The sequence below is a fragment of the Paroedura picta genome, chromosome 4 (assembly GCF_049243985.1).
Source record: "Paroedura picta isolate Pp20150507F chromosome 4, Ppicta_v3.0, whole genome shotgun sequence".
Classification (NCBI taxonomy): Eukaryota; Metazoa; Chordata; class Lepidosauria; order Squamata; family Gekkonidae; genus Paroedura; species Paroedura picta.
Window position 1 is genome coordinate 90,406,447 of NC_135372.1, and position 23,918 is coordinate 90,430,364.

General features: G+C 42.1%; 1 protein-coding gene across 17 annotated transcripts in view; it reads right to left on the bottom strand.

The window, feature by feature from the left end:
* PTPRF (protein tyrosine phosphatase receptor type F) overlaps nt 1-23,918 on the bottom strand; it is a 613,096-nt gene that overhangs the window by 296,439 nt on the left and 292,739 nt on the right. For all 17 annotated transcript variants that reach the window (XM_077334070.1, XM_077334074.1, XM_077334071.1 and 14 more), the window contains 2 exons: nt 7,020-7,165; nt 1,893-2,034 (listed from right to left, as the gene is read on the bottom strand). In XM_077334070.1, coding sequence (XP_077190185.1) covers nt 1,893-2,034; nt 7,020-7,165 — 288 coding nt within the window. The remainder of the gene's footprint in view (nt 1-1,892; nt 2,035-7,019; nt 7,166-23,918) is intronic.

Consider the following 23,918-nt stretch of genomic DNA (forward strand, 5'->3'; position numbering starts at 1 on the left):
ATTGGCTCAAGCAGAGTCAACTGAAGTTGAATCCAACTAAGATGGAGGTCCTTTGGCTAGTTTTGCATGCCCCAGGTGAGGCACTGAAACTCCTGGTTCGATGGGGTCCAGTTAACAACTCTGGCCACTGTCTGGAGCCTCAGCATGATCCTGGACTCTTCATTATTAATGGAAGCTCAAGTCAAAAATGCTGCCCATCGGGCCTCAACTAGAGGCAGTGCTTTTTCGGCCCTGGATTTAGCTTGGTGGACCTCTTCCAAATGAGATCAGGGCCCTGCGAGACTTAAAACAGATTCATAGTCAGTGCAAAACAGAGCTGTTCCAACAGGCCTATGACTGCGACCCATAAAATAACATCAATAGACTGGCCTCCCTACATAGGCAACAACTATATGCCATCTGTCAAAAATCACCTTTGCAGAGAAGGTGGCGAGCAATCTGGTTTTAAAATGTAAAATTGGATTTTAATATTTAAAGATTTAATATCTATTTTATTCTAGGGACATGTTGTGAGCTGCCTTGAGACCTCAGGGGAAAGTGGCATAAAAATGTGAAAATAAGTACATAAAGTGAATAAGTAGTATCAAACAAATAAATGAGATGGGATCCACCAAAAATTTTGGAGAAGAGGAGCAAGGTGCAGAGGAGTCCACCCCCCTGCCCCCCATCCCGTTTCTCTTATCCTGTCTCCCACAAAGCTAGCTAAGGAGATTCTCACTTGGGATCTGCCTTCTGCACATGCCTCACTGCTGGATAATAAACCACAGGCCTAAACTGGATGCCCATCCCAGTGTGCCTGCTTTCTATCAACACCACATTATTTTCAATGGAAAGTGGTAGACAGGGACATGCATGAGAATCTGCATTACACAGAAAATATGCCGTGTTTGGTGCACATTTGATCTATCCCACAGTTGTTTGAACTGTGTGAGGGCATTCTCATTTGCAGTTCAAAGGATCCCTTTGGGTGGCATTTGGAGAACAGCAACAAATCTGCATAAATCTTTAGTTTTCAGGGAAACTTCTTGCTTTCTGTTCAGCCTAACATCCAATTCAAGTGGAAGGGAGATGGATGGCTCATGCTGGTAGGATGTCTCTGTTGCAAGTGTCTGTATGCAGCATGAGAACAGAAATCACATGGGTGAAGGACATTTTAAGAACAAAAGGTTGGTTTTGCCACCATACCTTTTTTATAAGCCCCTATTCTACTAAACTCCACTTTGTCCTGCCATCATTCTGCCACCCAGAAGTAGGTGACTACTTTTCAGACATACATTTTAGACAGCTTTATACCACACATTTAGGTAATATTTTCCATTTGAAATATAAACCAATATGTTGCTGCAATCAGAGCAGTGGCCTCAGACCGGGGAGGCTCAGATTCAAATTCCATAGAGCCATGAAACTCCCTGGGTAACCTTTGGACAGTCAATTCCCTCTCAGTATAACCTACTTCACAGGTATGTTGTGAGGATGAAATGACAGTGGAAGGGAGAGAGAACAGTTCCTTGAAAGAAAGGTAGAATTAAAACATTGTTTTTTCTTTACTTATTCATTTGTGTGATTTACTCAACATCACCAAACAAGCTTCCATGACAGAGTTTCCCAGAGCCTCATTTATCCATAACAGCACACTGGCTCTAACATAACACCACATTAACAATACGATCCTACAATCCAGGTTTTGCTGTAAACACTCCCTCCAAACACATTTATTATTAGCAGCTGCTGCTACGTTTGAAGAATATGGCCCATAGGAATACTTGTGCTTAATCTTTCCAGGCGCCTAAATTCATGCTCATAATAATTACAATTATTACACTGAATCTGTTGTGGAAAAAAAATCGAAATATTAATTTTAAAATGAAGTAGTTAAATAGCCAACCACCTACCTTCTAACACTGTCAGTTTGGCACTGGTGTTTATCTCCCCAACACTGTTGGTAGCTGTACACTCATAGATTGCTTCATCCCGATTGATACGCAGTGGCTGAATACGTAGAACAGATCCAGACCCATCATCAAATTCAATCACCTTTTCCAAAGAGAAGAGAAGTTTTGTTATGTAGATAGGGATGCCAGTACCCAGGTGATAATCCCATGGAATTATAGCTCATCTCCAGACTAAAGAGATCAGTTCCCCTGAATAAAATGGTTGTTTTGGAGGGTGGACTCCATAGCATTATTCTCTACTGAGATCCCTCCCTGCCCCAAATCCTGCTTATTCCTGGCTCCACCCCAAAAGTCTCCAGCTTTTTCCCAACCCAGAGCTGGAAACTCTATATGTAGGCCATATATCATTCCCAGTGGGACAAGGACAGGGCTCTCCACCAGAATTAAGGGTTATCTCAGTCAAAGAGGGCTCGCTGCTGATCTGGTTTGTGAAGCACAAACTCTAGTTTACAATCAATTAATTAGCATTAACTATGTTTAAAGTGGTTGCTGATGTACAGTTTTAACCAAACTTAAAGCATTCTCACTGTAGCAGAGGGAGTGGATGCAGAGACTGCATGACCCCAGAAACACTGGGTAGGTGAATGGGAGCATAGTATCTGCATTTACCCAAAGAAAATTCCTTAAATATGCATACATATATACATGGAATAACTGCTTTAACCTTTTTACATTTGCCTAAACATGGAGTGCCCATTCTTGTTTAATTGGCTTCAGAGCAAGAAAACATACAACCTGCTGTCTTAATAACACAATTTTTTAAAGTGAAAATATTACATTAATGATTCTAGCAAAAAAAAAATCACTAACAGAAACATTTGGATCTTTGATAAGGAACAATTTGAGATCATCTCAGGATTTTAACAGCCAGAACAGAAACTATTCAGAACTTCTTGTTTTAATTGATGAAATTTAGAAGTGTAAAGTTTGAAGGACATAAGAAACAGCACTAATTTTAAATGAGGGATCACGTTGCCTTTGCTGAATGCTGAAAAATCTCTTAGAATCATGAACACAACAATGAAGAAACTCGTGTAAACATAAATAAAGGATTTGCCATATCTTTCCATTAAATGGTAGAAAATATGAAAATATTTTACTCAAACAACTGAAATATACTTGGATACAGATTGCAAAACTGGTCTTTTATAGTAAAACCAGGTGTCTTTTTGTACCCTAAAGGCTTACAAGATGTTATTCTAGCATAAAGTTTTCATAGCCTACTTCATCAGAAATATTTAGTGAGTCCTCCACCAGGCAGACATTCATTTATTTATATCCTGCCATATTTCAAAGGATTCAAGGCAGCTACCAAAAAAACAGTTGCACTTCCTTAGCTATTACTATTGTTCATCCAGTATTTTTTGTGCAGGCAGACATGGGGACTGTACAAGAGTAGACCTGCCATTTGAGAGGTTTTTACAGCAAAAAGCCTCCAGAGGGCCCTGTGCAAGAGCCAGAACCTAGTTCCCACCTAGGGACCACATGCTCCCATGTAGCAGAGCTCCCACTCTCAGTACCTCTAGTGCTACTGAAGCAAGAAGCATGCAGCAAGGCAGGAGAGAAGATATGTGTGCCTGGACAGAAGATACCTGATGAACAAGTTACAGATAAATGCAACTTTATTTTAATCACTAATCATCTGTGCAGTCTGTGCAATCTGTGAATTCTAGTAAACTACTCATGAGGAGGTCGGCATGCTCTCCTCACTTGAACAGTAAATGAACTTGAGCTTGCCAACTTGAGCTTCTCACCACATCCTCAGATACAAAGTGTAATGATAAACATATCTGCTGACAACCAAGTAGCAGCTTGGCAGATCTCTGTCACCAGTACTTCATCAAAGAAAGCTGCCAAAGAAGTCATAGCTCTAGTAGACTGGGTGTGAACATTTAGCAGGCAGGCCAGACCATAGGAGTTCTTCCACAGGATATGCCAGAGATGGCTTACTCATGCTGTCATCTGACTCTGATCCAATGTAACCTGATCTATTAAAGCACTCTATTCTGCCCTCTGAAATAAAACCATTTTCCACATCTTCCTCAATACAGCAAGTGAAGACACCTTCCATAACCACTCAGGTAAGCCACATTAAAAGACTGGACCTACCACAAAGAAAGCCAAACTGTTGCCATATGGACAACACTAAGGGCATCATGAAAAAATGACTGTCTGAAAACTATAGTAGGTATTAGCACCCCAGGTCATGAAGGACTTTATAAGTAATAACTAGCATGACTTGGACCAGGAAACAAACCAACACAGGTAAAAACAATGTGGGACTTATATTTTCAGTTTTGCTGATCTCAGACAGTAGATTCACTGCTATATTCTATACCAGTTGAAGCTTCTATGAAGTCTTCAAAGGCCGGCCCATAAAAACCCATTACAGAAGTCTACTATGGAGGTTACAGCATGACAAGGCTGGCAGAGTCAGAATAAAAAGCCAATTTCTGAGCTAGATGTTATTGAAATAAGGTGCTTCTAGCAACAGTCCCAAGCCCAAGAGAACCCACAAGCTCTCACTCTGATCTGCTAAGGAGAGCATAACCCTACCTAAGGCTGGTTAATCAATACCAGTCAGTATGCTTCCCAATCATCACTTCTGTCTTGTCTGAAATAAACTTGTTCATCTCAGCTTCAAGACGCTGGACCAGAACTTTCACAGCAGCTTCTGGAAGCGTAGATACTGAGATACAAAGCTGAATGTCTGTGTATGAAAACTCTCTGAAAATTCTGATCGTGGTCAATGGAGCGAGGGGGGTGAAATGTACCCCTGATGCAACCTACACACCAGGTCCCAACTAGATGATTTCCCCTCTATAGCAGACTTTCTCAACTAGGGTTTCATGAAACCCTGTGGTTTCTTGATGGCCCCGGAGGGGTTTCCTGAATGGGTGGGAATTAGTTATATGTTTTTTAAGCTTATTAAACATATATATCGTCATGTCAACCCACCCCACACTCCCAAATAGCCAGTGAAGGAGGGGGTAGGAATGGAAGGGGCCTAGATGGCCATGTACATAGCTATGCTTCGCAGCCATATTCTGCACAATCATGCTACTTCTGGGGTTTCTCAAAGCCTGAGGAAGGTTTCAGGAGTTTCTCAACAGCAAAAAATTGAGAAGGGCCACTCTACAGGCTGTCGACTGACAATAAAGGAAGAATAAAGTCAACAGAGGGCTGACATTTCTATCCCAAACACTAACTGCAGTCAATTTCCCAAAATATCAAATGCTGCTGAATGATTAACCAAGGTCAATAATATTCTGTCAACCCTGAATTCCAGCCTGAAGCCAGCCTGAAATGGGTCAAGGGCAGATGTGTCATCCAGAAATATCTGTACCTGTTCTAGCACAACTTTCTCAATCACTTTGTCCCAAAAGAGAGATTGAGCACAGGTCAATAATTTCCCTCATCCTTCTTAGCCACAGATTATTTCTTTCAGTTGACAGGGAAGCTCCTCTTGTAAGAAGAACATACAATTAATTTATCAAAGGGAGTTTTCTTGTCACCTGGCATGATTTTAACAGCCAAGATGGGCAAGGATCTAAGTTGCAGAAAGTGGCCATCACAACTCCAAACACATGGTTGACATCAATAGGACCAACCAGAATTTAGCTAAAGAGCTCTGCCAAGAGGTTGCTGTTGATACTATATAAGACGCATATAAAAGCTGGCATCTATGAAAGATTATGAAGGATCAGGATAAAAAAGCCATGAAATGTAGGAAGTGTAGGGTAAGACACAATCATGCAAAATTCAAATTTTAGTACAAAAAGTTCTGATGCCAGTCAGCACAGTGGTAATTGATGATAATTTTGTTAAACTGGATAACACTTGTAATGCCTGGGAAATCTCAAGTCAAACTTCTTGATGAGTTCTAATTCAGCAATTTCATGCTGCAGCCTGCTTTTGAAGGGTTTTTTTCATAGAGAATTGTGAAAGCAATAATGTGCCCTGTGTGACCTCCCACTGGTTTCTGAATATTGCCATTCTTAATGTCAGATTTCAGTCCATATATTCTTTCATGTACTGACTTATCTGTTCTGTGTAGAAGGCAGAAAGGCACTGACAACATATAATAGGATACTTTATGCTGGAGGATGAGCAAGTGGATAAGCCCAAAACGGAGTAGCTGATGTATAACAGACAAAGTTAGTACATTGGTTTGTTGGAGAGCTAGGTCCCTAGGCTTGTTAGGTAGCCCACTGTTTTTGGTAAGAAGCTGTTTTAGGTTAGGGAGCTATTTGTGAACAAAGAAAGCCCTGCCACCAAAGGTCTGTAATGGAGAAACATTATCTAGGATGGACTATGGGTCACTGATGATATATTTGATTGGTTTGAGCTAAGAACTGTAGGTGACAACTGATGATACTCTGTTATTATCTCTTTGGCACATGACTCACACTGGAGTATTCCTGGGTACCAGTGTGGTTTTATCATTTTGTTTCTTCACTTAACTAGATTGCATTTACAATTTTATTATTTACTATTTATTTATGATTCAACTTGTATCCTGCCACTCCCGGGACCTGGCTCATGGTGGCTAATAGTGCAAAACCCCCACATTAACCCCCCCATAAAACCATAACCCCTTACATCTAAAACATAACCAATTCCAGACAGTGATGCCCAACCCTCCCTCCCCCAGCTCAACAGACAAAGGACACCATATGGGGAGTCAAGGGAACCACACACTAATTTGCTCAAGGGGGGGGGGGGACCCAAGATCTTAATCAGCCCAGCCTCAACCAAAGACCTGGTGGATGAGCTGTCAAAGCCCTTAGCTCACCCAGGAACTCATTCCACCAGGTTGGGACCAGGACTGAAAAGGCAAACTTCCCTCAGGCCGGGGACAAAATGCGTGATACAAAACCTGCAGGTGATCAAGAGCTGGGGTAAATGCTGTTATATAAGTCTGTCTAGTGAGGACACACTCTAAGCATTTGTCAAAATGAACTTTAGTCCACAGATGCTTATACAAGAATAAAAAATATATTACTCTTTGAAGTGCCACCAGACTACTATTTGTAAATTACCATGAAACATTAATTATGTACTTGCCTCAAATCGCTGGGAGCTAACTTTTTTCCCTTTCTTCATCCATGTGATACGTGGCTTTGGCTCTCCTGTTGCTTGACATACAAAGGAGGCCACACCTCCAGAAATCCCAATCTGATCCTCGGGAGCCTTCATGAAATTTGGCTTGCCTACAAAAAGGAAAAAAAGAAAAAGCAAAGAAACTAGTTAGTAAAATGCAGAATAGGGGATCTAAGTAAAATTAATGGATATTATGTTCATCCAAGACTAAAGCATCAGCTATAGTAATATTATAGCTTTAGTTCAATATCATGAACAACGCAGGTTTTATTATATAACAGCCACTGAACATGATTAAAAGGGGGTTTACATGCTTGCTCTTTCCCTCCCTGCTTCCATACAGCACCTATGATTGAAGATGTAAGTCAGAATCTAGCTCTAATTTGTTGTAACATGAAAACACAGCTGCCACAATGAATGAGGAATTTTTTCTCCTCCAGAAATACATATTCTAGTATAATGCCTGGATGGTGCCCCCTAGCGATGAGGTTCCACATGCATGCTGCTCACAGAAGAATCAGGACTCAGAAGTGATGGTTGCACCCCCTTGGGCTGGCAAAGTTTTATTGGAGACAGCTGATGAGATACAGAAGGCAAGCTAGAGCAGGGGTAGTCAACCTGTGGTTCTCCAGATGTTCATGGACTACAATTCCCATGAGCCCTTGCCAGCAAATGCTGGCAGGGGCAAATGCTGGCAGGGGCTCATGGGAACTGTAGTCCATGAACATCTGGAGGACCACAGATTGACTACCCCTGAGCTAGAGGATTCTACTGGGCTCCCCATGGAATGGTTAGAGCAGCAGTCCCCAACCTTTTTGCGGTTGAGGACTGCCTCCGGGGGTGGGGGAGAGCTGGCGGCCCACTGCGCATGCTTGTTTGCGCCAGCAGGGGGCACAAACGTGCATGCACAGCAGCTCCGCACATGAACGTTTGCATCCCCTGGCATGTCGGCGGCCGCGCCTGCCTCTTTCCCCCCTTTCGCAGTGAGAAGCTAGCTGGGCCATGAGTGAAGCAGCTGCCAGTGACCCGGTACCGGGCGGCGGACCGGGAGTTGACGACCCCCGGGTTAGAGGAGGATGCCAAATCACTAGAGTACTCTTCCTCTCCTGATTCATAAGGGACACTCCACCTCAGCGCACAGCTCTCTGCCAGGCGTAGAGGCTATTCTGACCCTGTGGCTTGTGATCTGACCCCTCCTAGACCTTGCTTTCACTCTGATTCTTTGTGTCTCTTTTGCCTCCCTGTTATTCTTTGCCTCTCTCCCTGTGATTTTCCTCCTACCACCCGAGTCGAAGTTACATTAACCTTACCCCTGTCTTGGCATCTTGTCTTGCCTGTCGCCCCTCCCTCTTCCTCCAAGCCATCAGCTAAGGCTGGTGTGCTCGTACCCAAGCTGCTCCCTGCTATCCCAGCTCCTCCTGCCCTCTCCCAGGTGAGTTCCAGGCCCGGGGTGTGGGTGTCTAGGGGCATCCTTTGCTTCCCCTGCTGTCTGTCTGGTGTTCTCCAGCTCGCCTGGGTGGCAAGCAGTGTCTTTCCTTGCCACCACTGGGGATGGGTCAGGTTGGCATTACCTATGCCCTGTGGAGGTCTGCCCCTGACTCTGGCAGCTCCAATTGATGCTGGGACCAGCAGCATGGCCATGTGCCCATGCCACTTGCTCTGGAGCATGGCGTAGTTCTTGTTGGCTGAGCTGTCCTAGCTCTGGATCTTGGCATTGTCCCTTGGGACCAGTGGTGAGTTGCCTCCCCCCTCCTGCCAGAGAATGGGAGACAAGGAAGCATCTGGTCTCCCATCCTGGAGCTCGAGGACAGCGGCCATGATGGGGGTGCCCCGACATATAGTCACATATATAAGAATCATGGTTACTGGTAAAATAAACCAATTTGTTATTTGCCTGCATTTGCATATTAAAGATGTTTGTCTTTCATGTTGGCAAACTGTGGTAGTTTAAGGGATATGGAGCCAATCAGCATGAAAATGTACGGTCGTTCCCATTAAGTTAATGAAAACAGAACCAATGTTTAGGTTCTGGATAAACTAAAGCAAAGTCACAAGGGTTTAGTCATCAAGTGAAATGTCAGACCTATCTCTCTACAAGCATAAGCAAAATTCCTTCAAAATCTAGTTGTGAAATAGGACCTTGGCTTTGTAACACCATGTGCCTTTGAATTATGGACAGCTATTGCATAGGGCAAAAAACATTGTTTTATTAATACAGAATGCCTGAAAGTGTTTGAATATCTTCAGAACAGGACATACAGAAGTTCTTCGAGATCTACCTGGCTTTTTTTGGTTTGATGTGTTTACTGAGTATCTACTGTTCCTGCTATAATAAAATGCACACTTGAGAAACAACCTCCACACACACACACAAAATACCCACCCGCACATGATGATGTCACTCCTTATAATAATAATATACTGGTTAGAAATCATGAACTGGTATTGCCTGTTCAGTAAACAGTTACAATCAGTGACATCTTTGCTTCTAACCCTTCAGCTTTCTTTGTCACTGGAAGAAAAGAAGAAATGCTATGCCCTGTTAAAAGAAGAGACAAAATCCCGCTATGTAGGATACTGTGTTAAAAACAACAAGATCCAACTTCCAACTGAGTCTAGCATGGAATTAAAAATAATAATAATACCGAGAGAAAACATTCCCATGGAATGGTACAGGCAATGTTGGCGGCACTATTTGCTAGAGTATTATCATTGTATCCCGTACTAAACTGGTATTGTTTTAAATTTTATTGTATTCCAAATAGAGAAGAACAGCTGGAAATAATATGAAAAGGAGGAATGGGGAGGAAAAATTGGCCTGAGAGTTTACAAAATACTAATGGAAGAGAGCAGCACATGTGATCAAGGGGAATTTTCCAATTGTATATTTTCCTCCTACATCTCCTCAGCTTATTAGAAATCCAATAAGAGATTAGGGCATTGGACAATCAGAAGAGCTAAGACCATCAAATTGCTAACTCTGACAGTGCATTTTTTTTTTTGGGGGGGGGGGATAATCCAAAGGAGAAAAAAGAGCTTTCTCTTTTTATATCATTCTGAGCACCAGAGTGCCTTGGAGCAAATAGGAGACCATGCCAAACAAGTGCAATTAATTCATTCAAATAGACACCATCTTGTTCTATGCCCTGTTTGGCAAGGTATTATTGATAAAATTAGTTCTATGAAAATGCTTTAAGCATTTTCTTATTGAAAAAAGACATAAATGTGGTAAAAGCAAAGTAAGCTAAGAGAAAATATTTTTGAGATGAAGGAAGATGGCCACTTGACACATCCACAGCATTACAGATCACACTGTGACATTAAAGTCACTCTACTATTATGACTGATGAGCTAGCACTGATTTCATGTAGGTACTTATCTAGAGTCACATTGTTTTCTTAATTATATTTACATGTTACATATATCTGTATTTCTTTAACTGTTAACTTTCTCAGAAAAAGTGGGCTAAAGTGAATAAAATGAAGTTCAAGAGGGACAAATGTAATGTTCTGCTATTAGGTAGGAAAAATCATAGACACCAATATAGGATGGCGGAAACTTGTCTTGGCAGTAGCATGTGCGAAAAGGATCTAGGAGTCTTAGTAGACCACACACTGAACATGAGTCAACAGTGTGACTCGGTGGCTAAAAAGGCGAATGGGATTTTGGGCTGTATCAAACGGAGTATCGTGTCCAGTTCATGGGAGGTAATGGTACCACTTTACTCTGCTTTGGATCAGCCTCATTTGGAGCACTGTGTTCAGTTTTGGGCACCCCAGTTGAAGAGGAAACTTGAGCGTGTCCAGAGGTGGGCGACAAAGATGGTGAGGGGTTTGGAGACCAAGACATATGAAGAAAGGTTGGGGGACCTTGGTCTGTTTAGCCTGGAGAGGAGACAACTAAGAGGGGATCTGATAACCATCTTCAAGTATTTAAAAGGATGCCATATCAGGGCTGAAGCAGAGTTGTTCTCTCTTGTCCTGGAGGGGCGGACCAGAACCAATGGGATGAAATTCAAAAGAAATTCCGTCTCAACATCTGGAAGAAGTTCCTGACAGTTAGAGCGGTTTCTCAGTAGAACAGGCTTCCTTGGGAGGTGGTAGATTCTCCATCTTTGGGAATTTTTAAACAGAGGCTGGAAAGCCATCTGACGGAGAGGCTGATTCTGTGAAGGCTTAAGGGGGTGGCAGGTTACAGTGGATGAGCGATAGGGTTGTGAGTGTCCTGCATAGTGCAGGGGATTGGACTAGATGACCCAGGAGGTACCTTCCAACTCTATTATTCTATGATTCTATGATTTAAAGTTGAGAAACAACTATGGTAATTGGACTCTCACTGACGGTTTTCCGATGTAGCCTGTTCATCAGATTTGTGCTGCATTTAAGTTGATTTTTTTAATGTTATTTATACTTCATGGTGAACTAGTCTAAATTTATTAAGGGGCACAGCAAATGTCCACAACTTTACTCCTTGAAGAATACAATACAATTATACCTTTCCCTGCCTGAGAATTTGGAGCACTTACTGATTTTTTTCCAGCTCACATAAGAGTGGAATACTTTACAAAAGCACTTAGAAAAACTCAAGCATTCCAACCAGCATGAAATTCCAAACGAGCACCCACAGAGAAATGTGATGTATATTTTAATGCATACTCTGTTCACAATGGAAGACAGTTAGGTTAGAAATATGAAGGCGCAGAAAAAAACAGAAACATTTGGCAAACACTAACATGCTGTGAAAACTTGTTTTCAATTTTTCTAACAGAAAAAACCCTGTATTTTTTGCCGTGCAGAAAAAATTCCTAAAGAAAGGTTTTTTTCTTTTCTTTCTGAGTGGGTGAAATGCTTTTAAAAACGTTTTAGTCATTCTACATACATTGTATAAACATTTTTTTTAAATGCAGCACATTAGAAAATTATCATTTTTGAGCATACTGGAGACATACATCATATTTTCAAGCAATCATTTATTGCTTAAATATCGCTAATTTTGACCACAATTAATATGGTATAGTGTGTATGTATTATGAAAACACAGTACTGAAAAACCCAGTGTTTTCAATGCTATATGATGCTAGCTAGTTCATCAACACACAGCAGTTATTTAACAAGCAAGATTTGGGTGATTTTATTTTTTTTCTTAGATTTATATATCACCATTCCCGATAAACAGGCTCTGGGTGGTTCACAAAACTATCAGTTAAAACATCCACAGTATGATTACAGTTAAAAACATCCAGTCGATTAAATTATTAAGCTAATACTATATCTACAATCTAATTCTAGTATTCCAGTTTTTCAGATGGTTCCAAACCCATGAGGCTAGCAATGGAGTTCAAAAAGGAAAAAAGAAAGTGGGGTGGAGTCGGGGGGGGGGGGGGACGACACAGATTTTTGGTGCCCATCATCAACCAAAGGTTTGGTGGAACAAATCTGCTTTCCAGGTCCTGCAGAACTGAAACAAGTTCTAGAGGGCCCAGGGATCAATAGGAAGCATGTTCCACCAGGTCAGAGCCAGGTTAGAAAATGCCCTGGTCCTGGCTGATGATATTTACACGTACCTCAAGCAAAGAATACTAGGAGGTTCCCAATTTGGGAACTCAACTTCCTTCCAGGATTACAATGAGAGAGACAGTCTTCCACATACGACAGTCCCAGACTTTTAAGGGTTTTAAAGGTCAACGCCTAGACCTTTAGCTGTATCTGGTGCTCCATAGGCAACCAAGTGAATTTGGTAAAGCACAGGAAGAATATGTACATGATTAGATGTTTTAGTTAAGAACTTCACAGCTGCATTCTGGATCAGTTGGAGTTCTCAAAGCTGGCCCAAAGGTAGCCCTGCATAGAGCGCATTATAGTAGCCAAGCCTGGAGGTGAACATTGCATTGATCACAGTGGCCAAGTCATTTGGGGACAGATAATGAGGCAATAGTTTAATCCCACAATGCTGTAAAAACCCAATTTTGGCTAGGTAGATTTCTCCATAAATTGAGTCAGTCCAGGTAAATTTTTAATGGACTGGGTAGAAACCAACTGTACTTCATCCAGCACTGGGGGATGGCAAATCCTATCTGCCCATTCCAGGCCAAGCCAGAAAATCTCCATCTTTGCCAGATTTTGTTTCAGTTGGTTCTGCATGAGCCATCAAGTCATTGCCTCCAAACAATTGGCCAGCTGTTCTGGGCTAATAGATGGGTAGCCATCCATTAATAGATATAACTGGGTGTCATCTGTGTACTAATAGCACCCAAGTCCACAGCTCTGGACCACATAATCAAGGGGACACGTGCAGATCTTACATAGCATAGGGGAGAAAATCACCTCTTGCAGGACTCCGCATGTTAAAATATGTCATGTGGATCAGTGGTCCACAACCTGCGGGCCGCGGCCCGGTGCCAGGCCGCGAAGGCCATGGCGCCGGGCTGTGGCTCCCTCTTCCCGCCCCCCCGCAGTAAAAAACTTCCCAGGCCGCAAGCTTGCGGCCCGGGAAGCTTCTTACTGCGGGAAGGGGGGAGAGGGAATCAGGGCAGGGGCCGCACATGCGCCATGCGCGACCAAAATCGTGCATGCGCAAAAGTGCTGCACATGCGCGATTTCGGCCGCGCATGACGCATGCACGGGTGCGGCCGCGCATGCGCAGGCGGGCAGTTGCCCTGCCGGTCCCCAGCCTCAAAAAGGTTGGGGACCACTGATGTGGATGACCTCTCCCCTTGCTCCACTCTCTGCTCCCTACCACAAAAGAATGAGGCCAGCCACTGAAGAGCTAGGTCTTGGACCACCACAACAGTGAACTGGTGGACAAACAGGTCATGGCTGACCATATCAAATGCTGCTGATAGATCTAACAGAATCAGCAGTAAACCTCTTGGACTGAACTGTCCTTGAAGCTCATCCATAATGGAAACCATCACCATCTCTGTCCTATGGCCAGGTCTGCAGTCCGGCTGGAATGGATCAAGGGGTGATGTTTTATCCAGTAATATGTTGAGTTGGTCAGCAACTGGTCTCACGCTATTTAGATCACTCTCCTGATTTAAGGATGTCAAGGAACAAACCACTGAAACAACTGAGCTGGTCACAAACTAGCAGAGGCAATGGAAGCTGAGGGGAAAATAATTTTTTTGCAACCTTCACTGCCATCTCATATTATTAGAGAATGTGATCCTTATGTTGATAGATCATGAAACAAAAATGTTCCTGGATAAGGAGACTTTCTATCAGCTCTATCAAGGCTAAAGGAGCACCCTTCTCTAGGTTCAAGCAGTCGGTTGCTATGTCTCAGAGCTCAGGTTCTGGGTGCAAGGTTACTGAATTACAAACGATGGACCACACTAGGTCTAATGCCCAGCTGGAAGCAGTATCACCAGCATGGACATTAAAGTCCCCCAAACTAGAAGACTGGGGTACTTCAGCACCCACTCAGCCACCACTTCCAGCAGGTATGGCAGAGCATCTGTCAGTATGTTGGATAGTCGGTACGCCAACTATAAGGTCAAACTTTCCACAAATTTGCACACCATGCCAACACAATCAATACAAGATGATCATACAGTCTGAAAGTCACTGTGACAGATGATTACATATAAGCTATACACTCACATGCTGAATACTTGTTAAGATTAATTATAAAGGGCCTAGATTAGATGTTGAAATCATTACCATCAAGTGGCAAATGGACAATGAATGATGATGGGACTATTTAATAATTATGTGAATATTCAATGAGGACCTGAAGAATTTTAACATCAAAATTCCGACCACAGGCTCCAGCAAGAAAAAACATAAGTCAATACTTAGTCATGCAAAAAGAGATTTTGAGAAGCAGTTTGTTAGAAGCATCAAAACAAACAAAGTTATCTTGCTTGGAGATGAAAGGAAGATGGCAGAGAAGCTAATGACTTTTTTGCTTCTGTGTTCACTGTGGAAAGTGTGGGAGTGTCATCCCCCTTCCAACCCCTCCAAACCACATGGTTATTAATTTACATGGGTTCTGTGTACATGTTTCCCAGAACAGTTTGTGGTGTTTGTAAATGTAGAACAAGTTATACACTGAACACATGTACTTTATTATGCCACTACAATTATAGTGAAGTTGCTCTTTAAGCTCTTAATCAATCAATGCTCAACTGATAGCAAAAAGTTCTCCCCCCCCCATCCTGTACAGTTTCCTTTAGTTCTTTGAATTCTATAAGCTTACAGGCAATGCAGATGGAATTTAGTGACCTTATGAATATTTTATGCACCAAATCTTTAGCCATTTTCAGGCAAATCTTTATTATTTTATAACTTTAAACTTGTTCTTCTTATGCCTAAATAAACATTTTGCACTAAATAAACAGTGACTCTAGGAGGGAGTTGTGACATTTACCTATTCATGATAGATGGTGCTGGAGTAGGCAAAATGCTAAACTAAGGTGCTCAGTAGAACAGGCAGAGGTTCTACTTTGTCATGGGGTATGGAATAAATGCTGACTACGCAGAATATATAATGTTACAGGGTACGGTTAACGCCTTAGGCCAACAACCTTCTGCAATCTGACTCATCCAAAGTGATGCTCTTGCTAAATCCTGCCCTTTCTTCCTCTACAGCAGTTCTGCCAATCCAGCTAATTGAGTGCACCAGAAGGCTATATTCACAAGTGCCAGGCTTTCTCCAGTACTGAAACCTCCCCAGGCATTATTTTGAAATGAAGATTTGATTCTTAATTATATATGTACTGTAATTATTAAATATAACACGAATTTCTGGATGGCTGAATAACAATACCCTTGGGTTTGTTTGGTTAAAGTAACTGAGAACTACTGCCAGAATTAATTTTGTTGAATTTATGCCTTTGTTTACAATTTGACCAACTGGTTAGATGGGAACGCACAGAGGAACGTTTTAAGTACGAGGGAATCCAAGAATAAGCTAGAACAATGCAACAGGGGAAAGCTGAACAGAAAACAGACTCTGAGAAGAAAAAGAGCAGTTTTCTTTTTGACAAAAACATTACAGAAATAATTCAAATGCGCAGGCCTATTGGCCTGAAGCCACAGAACAAAGTCTGCGTCCAGTGGCACCTTTGACCAACGAAGTTTTATTCAAGGTATGAGCTTTCTTGTGCAGGCACACTTCCTCAGATATAGTAAACATCCTCAACCACTGCATAAGGATGTCTGTTTCACTGTACCTGAGGAAGTGTGCGCGCACACCAAAGCTCATACCTTGAATAAAACTTTTGGTCTGAAAGGTGCCACTGGACGCAGACTTTCTTTATTACAGAACTCAGTTCAAGTTTAAAATGTGTACTTTTTCCCAAGAATTGCCTAAGTCAGTTGACATTTTAAATATTTCTATTTCACCTTTTAAAGCAATTTACACCCTTTTGAGAAATACACAGCCTCATTTTTTTCTGATGAAAAACATGAAGTTAACTGATATGTGTGCTTCATTATATATGCTTAGCAGGATTAGCAGGAAGTACACATTATCATTCAAGAAAGCCCTTTCTTGATCAATGAGTAGAACAATAGGATGAGATAAGGATACTGTGCCTGGAGAGGAGTACAAGGGAATATGTGTGTAAGTGCAAAATGGATTTCTTGTACTATAGTCCATGAAAGGTAAAGTAAATTCCAAATATTTTTTCCCATTTTGCATATAATGAAGGATCATAGCATGATGGTTCTATGCACTAGCTTAGGGATGCCAATACCAGCAGTGCAATCCTATGTAAAATTACATCAATTTAAACCCCATTAGGCTTTTGGTTGAGGAGGAAGAGCTGTCCCAGGATTTACGAACTGGAGGTCCCGCCTAGTGGAAGGCGCTGGGTTAGATCTACCTGGTTGTACTAGACAGAGAACGGATGCCGTTGGAGTTGGTGAGCTACTGACTGGACTAGGGGAGGAACGTTCTTCTGCTATCTGTTGGAGTCTGTTGTATTTTATTGGAGATAAATTGAAGGGGTTTTTATGGAATTGGTGTATTTTCTTCTTTTATCCTATGTCAGAAGGGAAGGGTATAAATCAAATTATAAACAAACAAACAAACTTCAATATGTTTAGGTCATAGGACCCCTGAATAAGACTGCATTGCAAATGTATGCCTGTATGCCAGAGAATGTTTGCTCTTTTCACTCCACAGGTTAGGTTCCACATTGATGACAAGAGATTTCTGATAGTAACCCTTTTTTGTTTGATCCACAATGAATTATTTGAAGCAATTCAGCACGCATGCCCTAATATTTACTACTGCCTACAAGCACCTCAACAGAATCTACTGTATCAAAAACTGTAAATACAGGTTGTTGTCAAGTTCTCATTAACAAGTTGTCTAGTTGCTGTTGGTGAATAGAGAGCCTATCACCTGCAGTATATTGCCCAGCACCAATATGACTTGGTTTTATATTTAAATTCTACTGCACATGATTAATTCAATACTGATTTAATTTGACAGTAACTGAGCCAATATTCTGCATATGAAATCCCTTGCTTTCTTTTGTTTGTACCCTTTTTTACCAATCAAAAACCCATAAAGTAGAATGACAACTCATAATCAGTGAACTGTCTTGTGGATATAATCTTAGAAGAAACCTTTATCTCCTTCTGTATACCTTTTCTTTCTCCTGAGGCTCTTTCTTACGGAAAGATCTGAAGTGAAATCTAATTAATTGTTTATATTTGCTGCAGAAGATATACAGCTGTTTTAAGAGAAATAGCATAACAAATGCTTTTGCATGGAGACTGGGGGTTACATTTACAGCAAAAGGCACTTTACTAGTGCTCAAAAGCAATTTATTACTTCACATGTACATGAATTGAGCCCTAGGTTCTGGTAATTTCTGGTGCAAATTAAAGGAAGGGAGGGGAAGAACAAAAGAGATGCGCACATTCAAAGAGCCCTGCAGAGTTCTGTTATAAATAGGTGACATCATGGGCAAAAAAGACAATTTCTCCTTGCGCAGATATAATCTGTAGGGGAACAGGAGAATAAGCAATTAAAGGCTCCTGTGGAATTATTGCCCGTTTTTCCATATGTTCTTTTATGGTCCTTTAAAATTGGTGATGGAAAGTGACATCTAGGCACAGCCAACTTATGACATCTCCATAGGGTTTTGAAAGCAAGAAACACTCAGCAGAGGTTTGCCATTGCCTGCCTCTGCGTCACAATCAAAATTAAAGTCCCCAGTATTGCTTTCTGTTTATTTTTCTTCTTCAGTTTTTGTACTGTATAGGGATTAGAGAACAATCTGGATGTCCCAGTGTCTGATGTTAGCAGAAAAACTTTATATTTGTAGCATCTGCCTACGCCCTGCCCGGGGGAGGGGGGGAGGAGTTAAAGAACTGGCATGTGATCCCTTCCCATTGGGAGAGGCACTTGCTGGCTCCTTGACCACTGTGCTGTCCCTCCAGGTGGAGAGAGGCTTCTCTCTGTACCTTTACAGGGCAGCAAGCCAAACAATCGAAAGCCTCCTGGTAGGTGAGGCCACTCTGGAGGTTTTCAAATGTTCAGCAAGTCGTCAAAAGTACCTGTCACATTTTATGAAGTATGCAATTTTATTTTTGAACAGCAAAAGCAACCTTAATACCTGACCCTGATTTTAATGTTGTTGAAAGAAGGTTAGATTTCAACATGCAAAATTGCACTGCAATGTTCTGATGTCCTTCCTCCAAGATGAGGGATAGAGGGTAGCTGTTGGGTAGCTATGTTGCACCACTGTCAATTCCATTGCGGGGTTCCACAGGGTACAGTCCTCTCCCCAACGCTATTTAACATTTTCATATGCCCTCTTGTCCAACTGGTCCAGCATTTCTGGCTTGGGTGCCATGTATATTCCGATGACACCACATCTCCTGATTTACGGTTGACTGGATGCCCCTCTAGATTTCCCAGCCAAGTGCTTGAAGTGGATCCAGCATACTGTGTCCTGGCCCTCACCTGGCAGAATAAGTTCCTGGAAGGCACCAGGAACTTATTCGTTTTACTTATTTGTTACGAATTTGATTATATTCAGTGCTGGTCATATTGTTCACAGTTGTGAAATGGCAATTCTGTAAAATCAAAAAAGGCAGGGAGGCAGGCAGGCAGGCAGGCAGGCAGGCAGGCAGGCAGGAAGGAAGGAAGGAAGGAAGGAAGGAAGGAAGGAAGGAAGGAAGGAAGGAAGGAAGGAAGGAAGGAAGGAAGGATCTTCCTCCAAGCTTTCAGCCAAGGAAGCAGTTACAATAACCATAGGCCCCTCTGACCACCAATTATGTCCTGCAGATGAAAGCATCAAATCACAGTGCAAATCACAGTGCAGTAAACAATATACAATTATTGAGTTGTAAGGTTATGTTAAAATATTAAATGTTAAATATTCTGTTAGAAACATTGTATGTTCTCAATGTTTCCTTGTATTGTACCATGAATTTTCACTGTAAACTGCCCTGAACTTCAAGGAAGGGTGGTATATAAATGTAATTTAAAAAAAATAGTCACCTGAAGGTCAAGCCCTTGAATATGGGAGCCCTGTGGCTGGATAGGAAGGGGTTGGATGAGAAAGTATGCCACCCCCAACTGGATACAGTGCAACTGACAGCCAGAAATTTGGGAGTGATCTTTGAAGCCTCCCTTTCCACGCCACGGAGGCTCAAGTCATGAAAGTTGTACGGCTGGCAGTCTTCCATCTTTGTCAAGCTAAGCTACTAATGCCCTGGAACTGGAACACTAAGCCACAGTGATCCATGCAATAATCACCTCAAGGCTTGACTACTATAACTCACTCTATGCAGACCTTCCCTTGTCTTTGAGTAAGAAACTACAGCTGGTCCAAAACATGGCAGTCAAAGTCCTTACCAGATCTCCTTGGGAAGCCCACATCCAGCCAGCTCTCTGCCTGCTGCATTGGTTCTCAGTGGAATTCAGAATCAAATTCAAGATGTTCATTTTGACCATTAAGCTATATGTGGCCTGGGTCCAGGATATCTAAGGGACCGCCTCCACATACACCACCCAAAGAGCTTTATGTTTGGTGAATACCAACCGCCCGATAGTTCCCGGCTCAAGGAGGTGCACTTGGCCTTGACCAGTTCCAGAGCCCTCTCAGCCCTGGCACTCTCCTGATGGAATTAGCTCCCAGAAGAAATTAGGGCCCTGTCGGAATTCACTGTGTTCTACAGGGCCTGAAAACAGAGCTTTTCTGCCAGGTGTTCAGCCGAGACAACATTTATCTTCCTCCCTCCTAAACTATGAAATTAGAGAGGGACCTTGAAGCTGATGTATCCAGTTGCAGGCTACTGTAATCTATGGATTCAAATTATGAATTACTGTCTTAACTGTTAGCAGCGGTATATAAATCCAAGAAATGAATGAATGAAAAAATGAATGAACGAACGAATGAACGAACTATTCGTTTTACTTATTTGTTACGAATTTGATTATATTCAGTGCTGGTCATATTGTTCACAGTTGTGAAATGGCAATTCTGTAAAATCAAAAAAGGCAGGGAGGCAGGCAAAAAGGAAGGAAGGAAGGAAGGAAGGAAGGAAGGAAGGAAGGAAGGAAGGAAGGAAGGAAGGAAGGAAGGAAGGAAGGAAGGAAGGAAGGAAGGAAGGAAGGAAGGAAGGAAGACCCAGCTAATTTTCTCCTGCCTGAAAAGTGGCAGAATTGACTGTACTCACTTTAAAAAAAAAGAAATCTGAAAATTAATTTTGCTAACATGCTTACCACATTAAACACTGTATTATTTTGCACAAAGGGATTAAAATGCTTTAATCCCTTTTTGAATACATCTGACCTTGATGCAATACGTTGAAAGGCCTTGCCAGTTAAATGCTATCCACTTTGGTTTTATGAATTTAAATTAAGATCAGACTTCTTTTACAGATAAATTCAGGGTACACTTTTACATAACCTCCCAAACCCAGAAAACTCCACTGTAAACAATCTCATTAAGTTAACAATTAGGGTAACCATCCCCAACATTCCCACCAATGTGTTTCATAGCATCCACTTCCTTCTTCCCGAACAGAAGAGCTAGTCCTGGCTTTTCCTCTCTCTCTTTGCTGCAAGAGATACTACAGAACAACCTAGGATGCGTATCTTTAGGTCTGTAGAGAGTACAGAAACAGGCATGTTCCACCACGGGAAAATGTTTGAGTGGGACCTCACAATGCTTTGTGATTAATGACAGAAGCTATTTTATACTTGGATGTACCCTCCCTCACACACACCAGAAGAGCCATAAACTTAACAAACTTGGGGAACCCTAACCCCTTAGAGAAGACTTTCTCAACTAGGGATTTGTGAAAACCTAGGGTTTCTTAACAGCCCTGGAAGGATTTCTCACATGGGTGGAAGTTAATTGTTTTATATCTTTAAAATTTTGTTAAACGTTTATTGGGTGATATGATCATATATGGTCATGCTGACCTGCCCTTCTCCCAAAATGGCCAGTGATGGATCTAAAGGGGGTGGGAATGGAAGGACCGGGAGAGGGGGCATACAGCTATGTTTCCCAACCATATTCTGCACCATCTTGCTACTTCTTGGGTTTCTCGAAGCTTAAAGGATGTTTCAGAGGTTGCTCAATGGTAAAAAAGTTGAGAAAGGCTTCCTTAGAGTAACAAGCAGCTATCTTGGATACTAAAAAAAAATTCTAGTGACAGTCTAACTATCACAGGGTACGTGGAACACATACCTGCTCTGCGGCTCCTTGGTCCTGGCCCCCTCCCTCTCTGTTACAGAGGCACACACTCGCAGACACAGACTCCCCCGCCCACTCCCCCAATGTCCTTCTAGGTGCTACCTCACTCCTTTTCTCTCAGACGCAAACACACATGCACATACAGAGAATCCTCCCCGCCCCCTTACTTCTCCCTTCCCCATTACACAATGTCCCTCCTGGTCCCTCTCCCTCCCTCTCTGAGACACACACAAACACAAACTCCTTCCCCCAACTCCCCCTCCTCTTTAGCCACAGTGTTCTGCAGTCCTCTGCCACCTCAGGTGGCCATCCAGAGGCTGGCAGCTGCAGAGATCCTTCAGGGCTCCAGCAGGACTGCTGCAGAGAACCAAGTGGGGCTCAGAAAATTGCCTTGCTGCTCTGCCATAGCTGGTTCTGCCTCCTTTCTTCCAAGGCTGGTCCTGCTCTCCTGAGGATGGGAAGCTGGGCAGTGGTAGAGCACCAAGCAAGGCTCACTGCTGGGCCTTGCTGCTCTACTACTGCCAGCAGTGGCCATCTTCCAAGGCCAGTCCTGCTGTCCTGAGGGCAGGACTGGCCTTGGAAGATGGGTGGCGGAGCACTGAACGGGGCTCAATGTTGGACCTCGCTGCTCTGCTGCCACCAGTAGCTGTCTTCTGAGGTTGGTCCTGCTCTCCTGAGAGCAGGACCAGGCTCAAAAGACAGGAAGCAGCACCAGCAGAACACCGAGTGGGACTCAATGCTGGGCCTCACTGCTCTGCTGAACCTACTGCTGTGCTCCCAGAGGCGGGACAACAGATTTCACTTCCATTATTATTTCTGTTACAGGGAGCACAGCAGTAGATGTGTTCCACATCAAAAAACTAGATGAACATGCATTCTACTTCAATTTTGTTCTGTGAATCGGATCCTGGTCTTATCTACTTGTTAAGAGACCATCCTGATTAATGATATTGAGAGCACACTGACATTCCCATTACACAAGCTAATTTTGCTTATCTGTATAAACTACTTTCACATGTAAAAAGTTCAAAATAAAGCATCAGCAGATACAGTCCCATTTACAGGTTACCAAAATGCCAAATTTAACACCTTGCAAACAACTTAAAAAAATCTCTAATACCCACAAAATAAATTAATCCAGTTCTGTCTCGAATATGCCTAGCAATAAGAATGGTAGAACAAAAAAGCTAATTTTATGCTTGTGGATCTACAAAATACCAACCCTTTCCTCAGACTTTAACATTTACATTCATTCTGTGTGTTTTGACTTTCAATTTAATATGGGTCATATAAAGCACCCCCAATTCCTGCAGCACCTTTGCAATTTAATTAGCAGCATCTCTTTTAGAAAGCCCCACAATCTGGACTTTAATCACATCCCTTTGTTAAACCTACTGAAAAAGCTAATTACCTTTATTGTTTTAAACATACATGCACTGAGCTTTTCAATTTGTACTTTTCCAGCATACTCTCTCCCCCAGTGAGTTTTACAAACCCTGGAGAACTAGGCCTCATCTCTATGTATTATTAGATTGCCCTGAAGAAGCTGCCTCCTAACCTTCCTAATCAAATAAGCTTCTCAATGAAATCCAGCAGTTCTAGATTCTTCTGCTTTGTCCTTAAGATATTTCTCAGCATTGTCCTTAAAGCATAAATGTCATAATATATATCATACTAATGTCATAATATATTCATTCTATCTCCCCACCAACATCACACACAGAGACATGATTCCCTTTGCCTCCATAATTCCATAATTCTGACTTGGGTTAATTAGTTTCCATTGGAGAATCAGTCCATGACTTTATATAGGGGCAGTAGGTAACAATTTCTGTGGCCAGAATCAGTCTGGAAATAAGCAGAGACCCGAGCATTACATCACTGACTATGGAAAAAAGTAGTCCTCCAGAACTGGAATGTCATGGTCTACTGATACTCTCTTCCCTCTAAAAATGGAAATATGTGGAAATGAGCTACAGAAAAGTACTTGGGAGTTTCATTAATTACATCAGTGTGTAAGTTGATAATGATGGGGAAAAGACTATGCATTATTATGTGTAATATAGAATCACAGAATCAAAGAATAATAGAGTTGGAAGGGACCTCATGGGTCATCTAGAAAATACTATTTTTGTTACAGCTGTAATTTCAGGGGTATCCAATAAAACTGCAAACAAAGAGCAATTCACAGG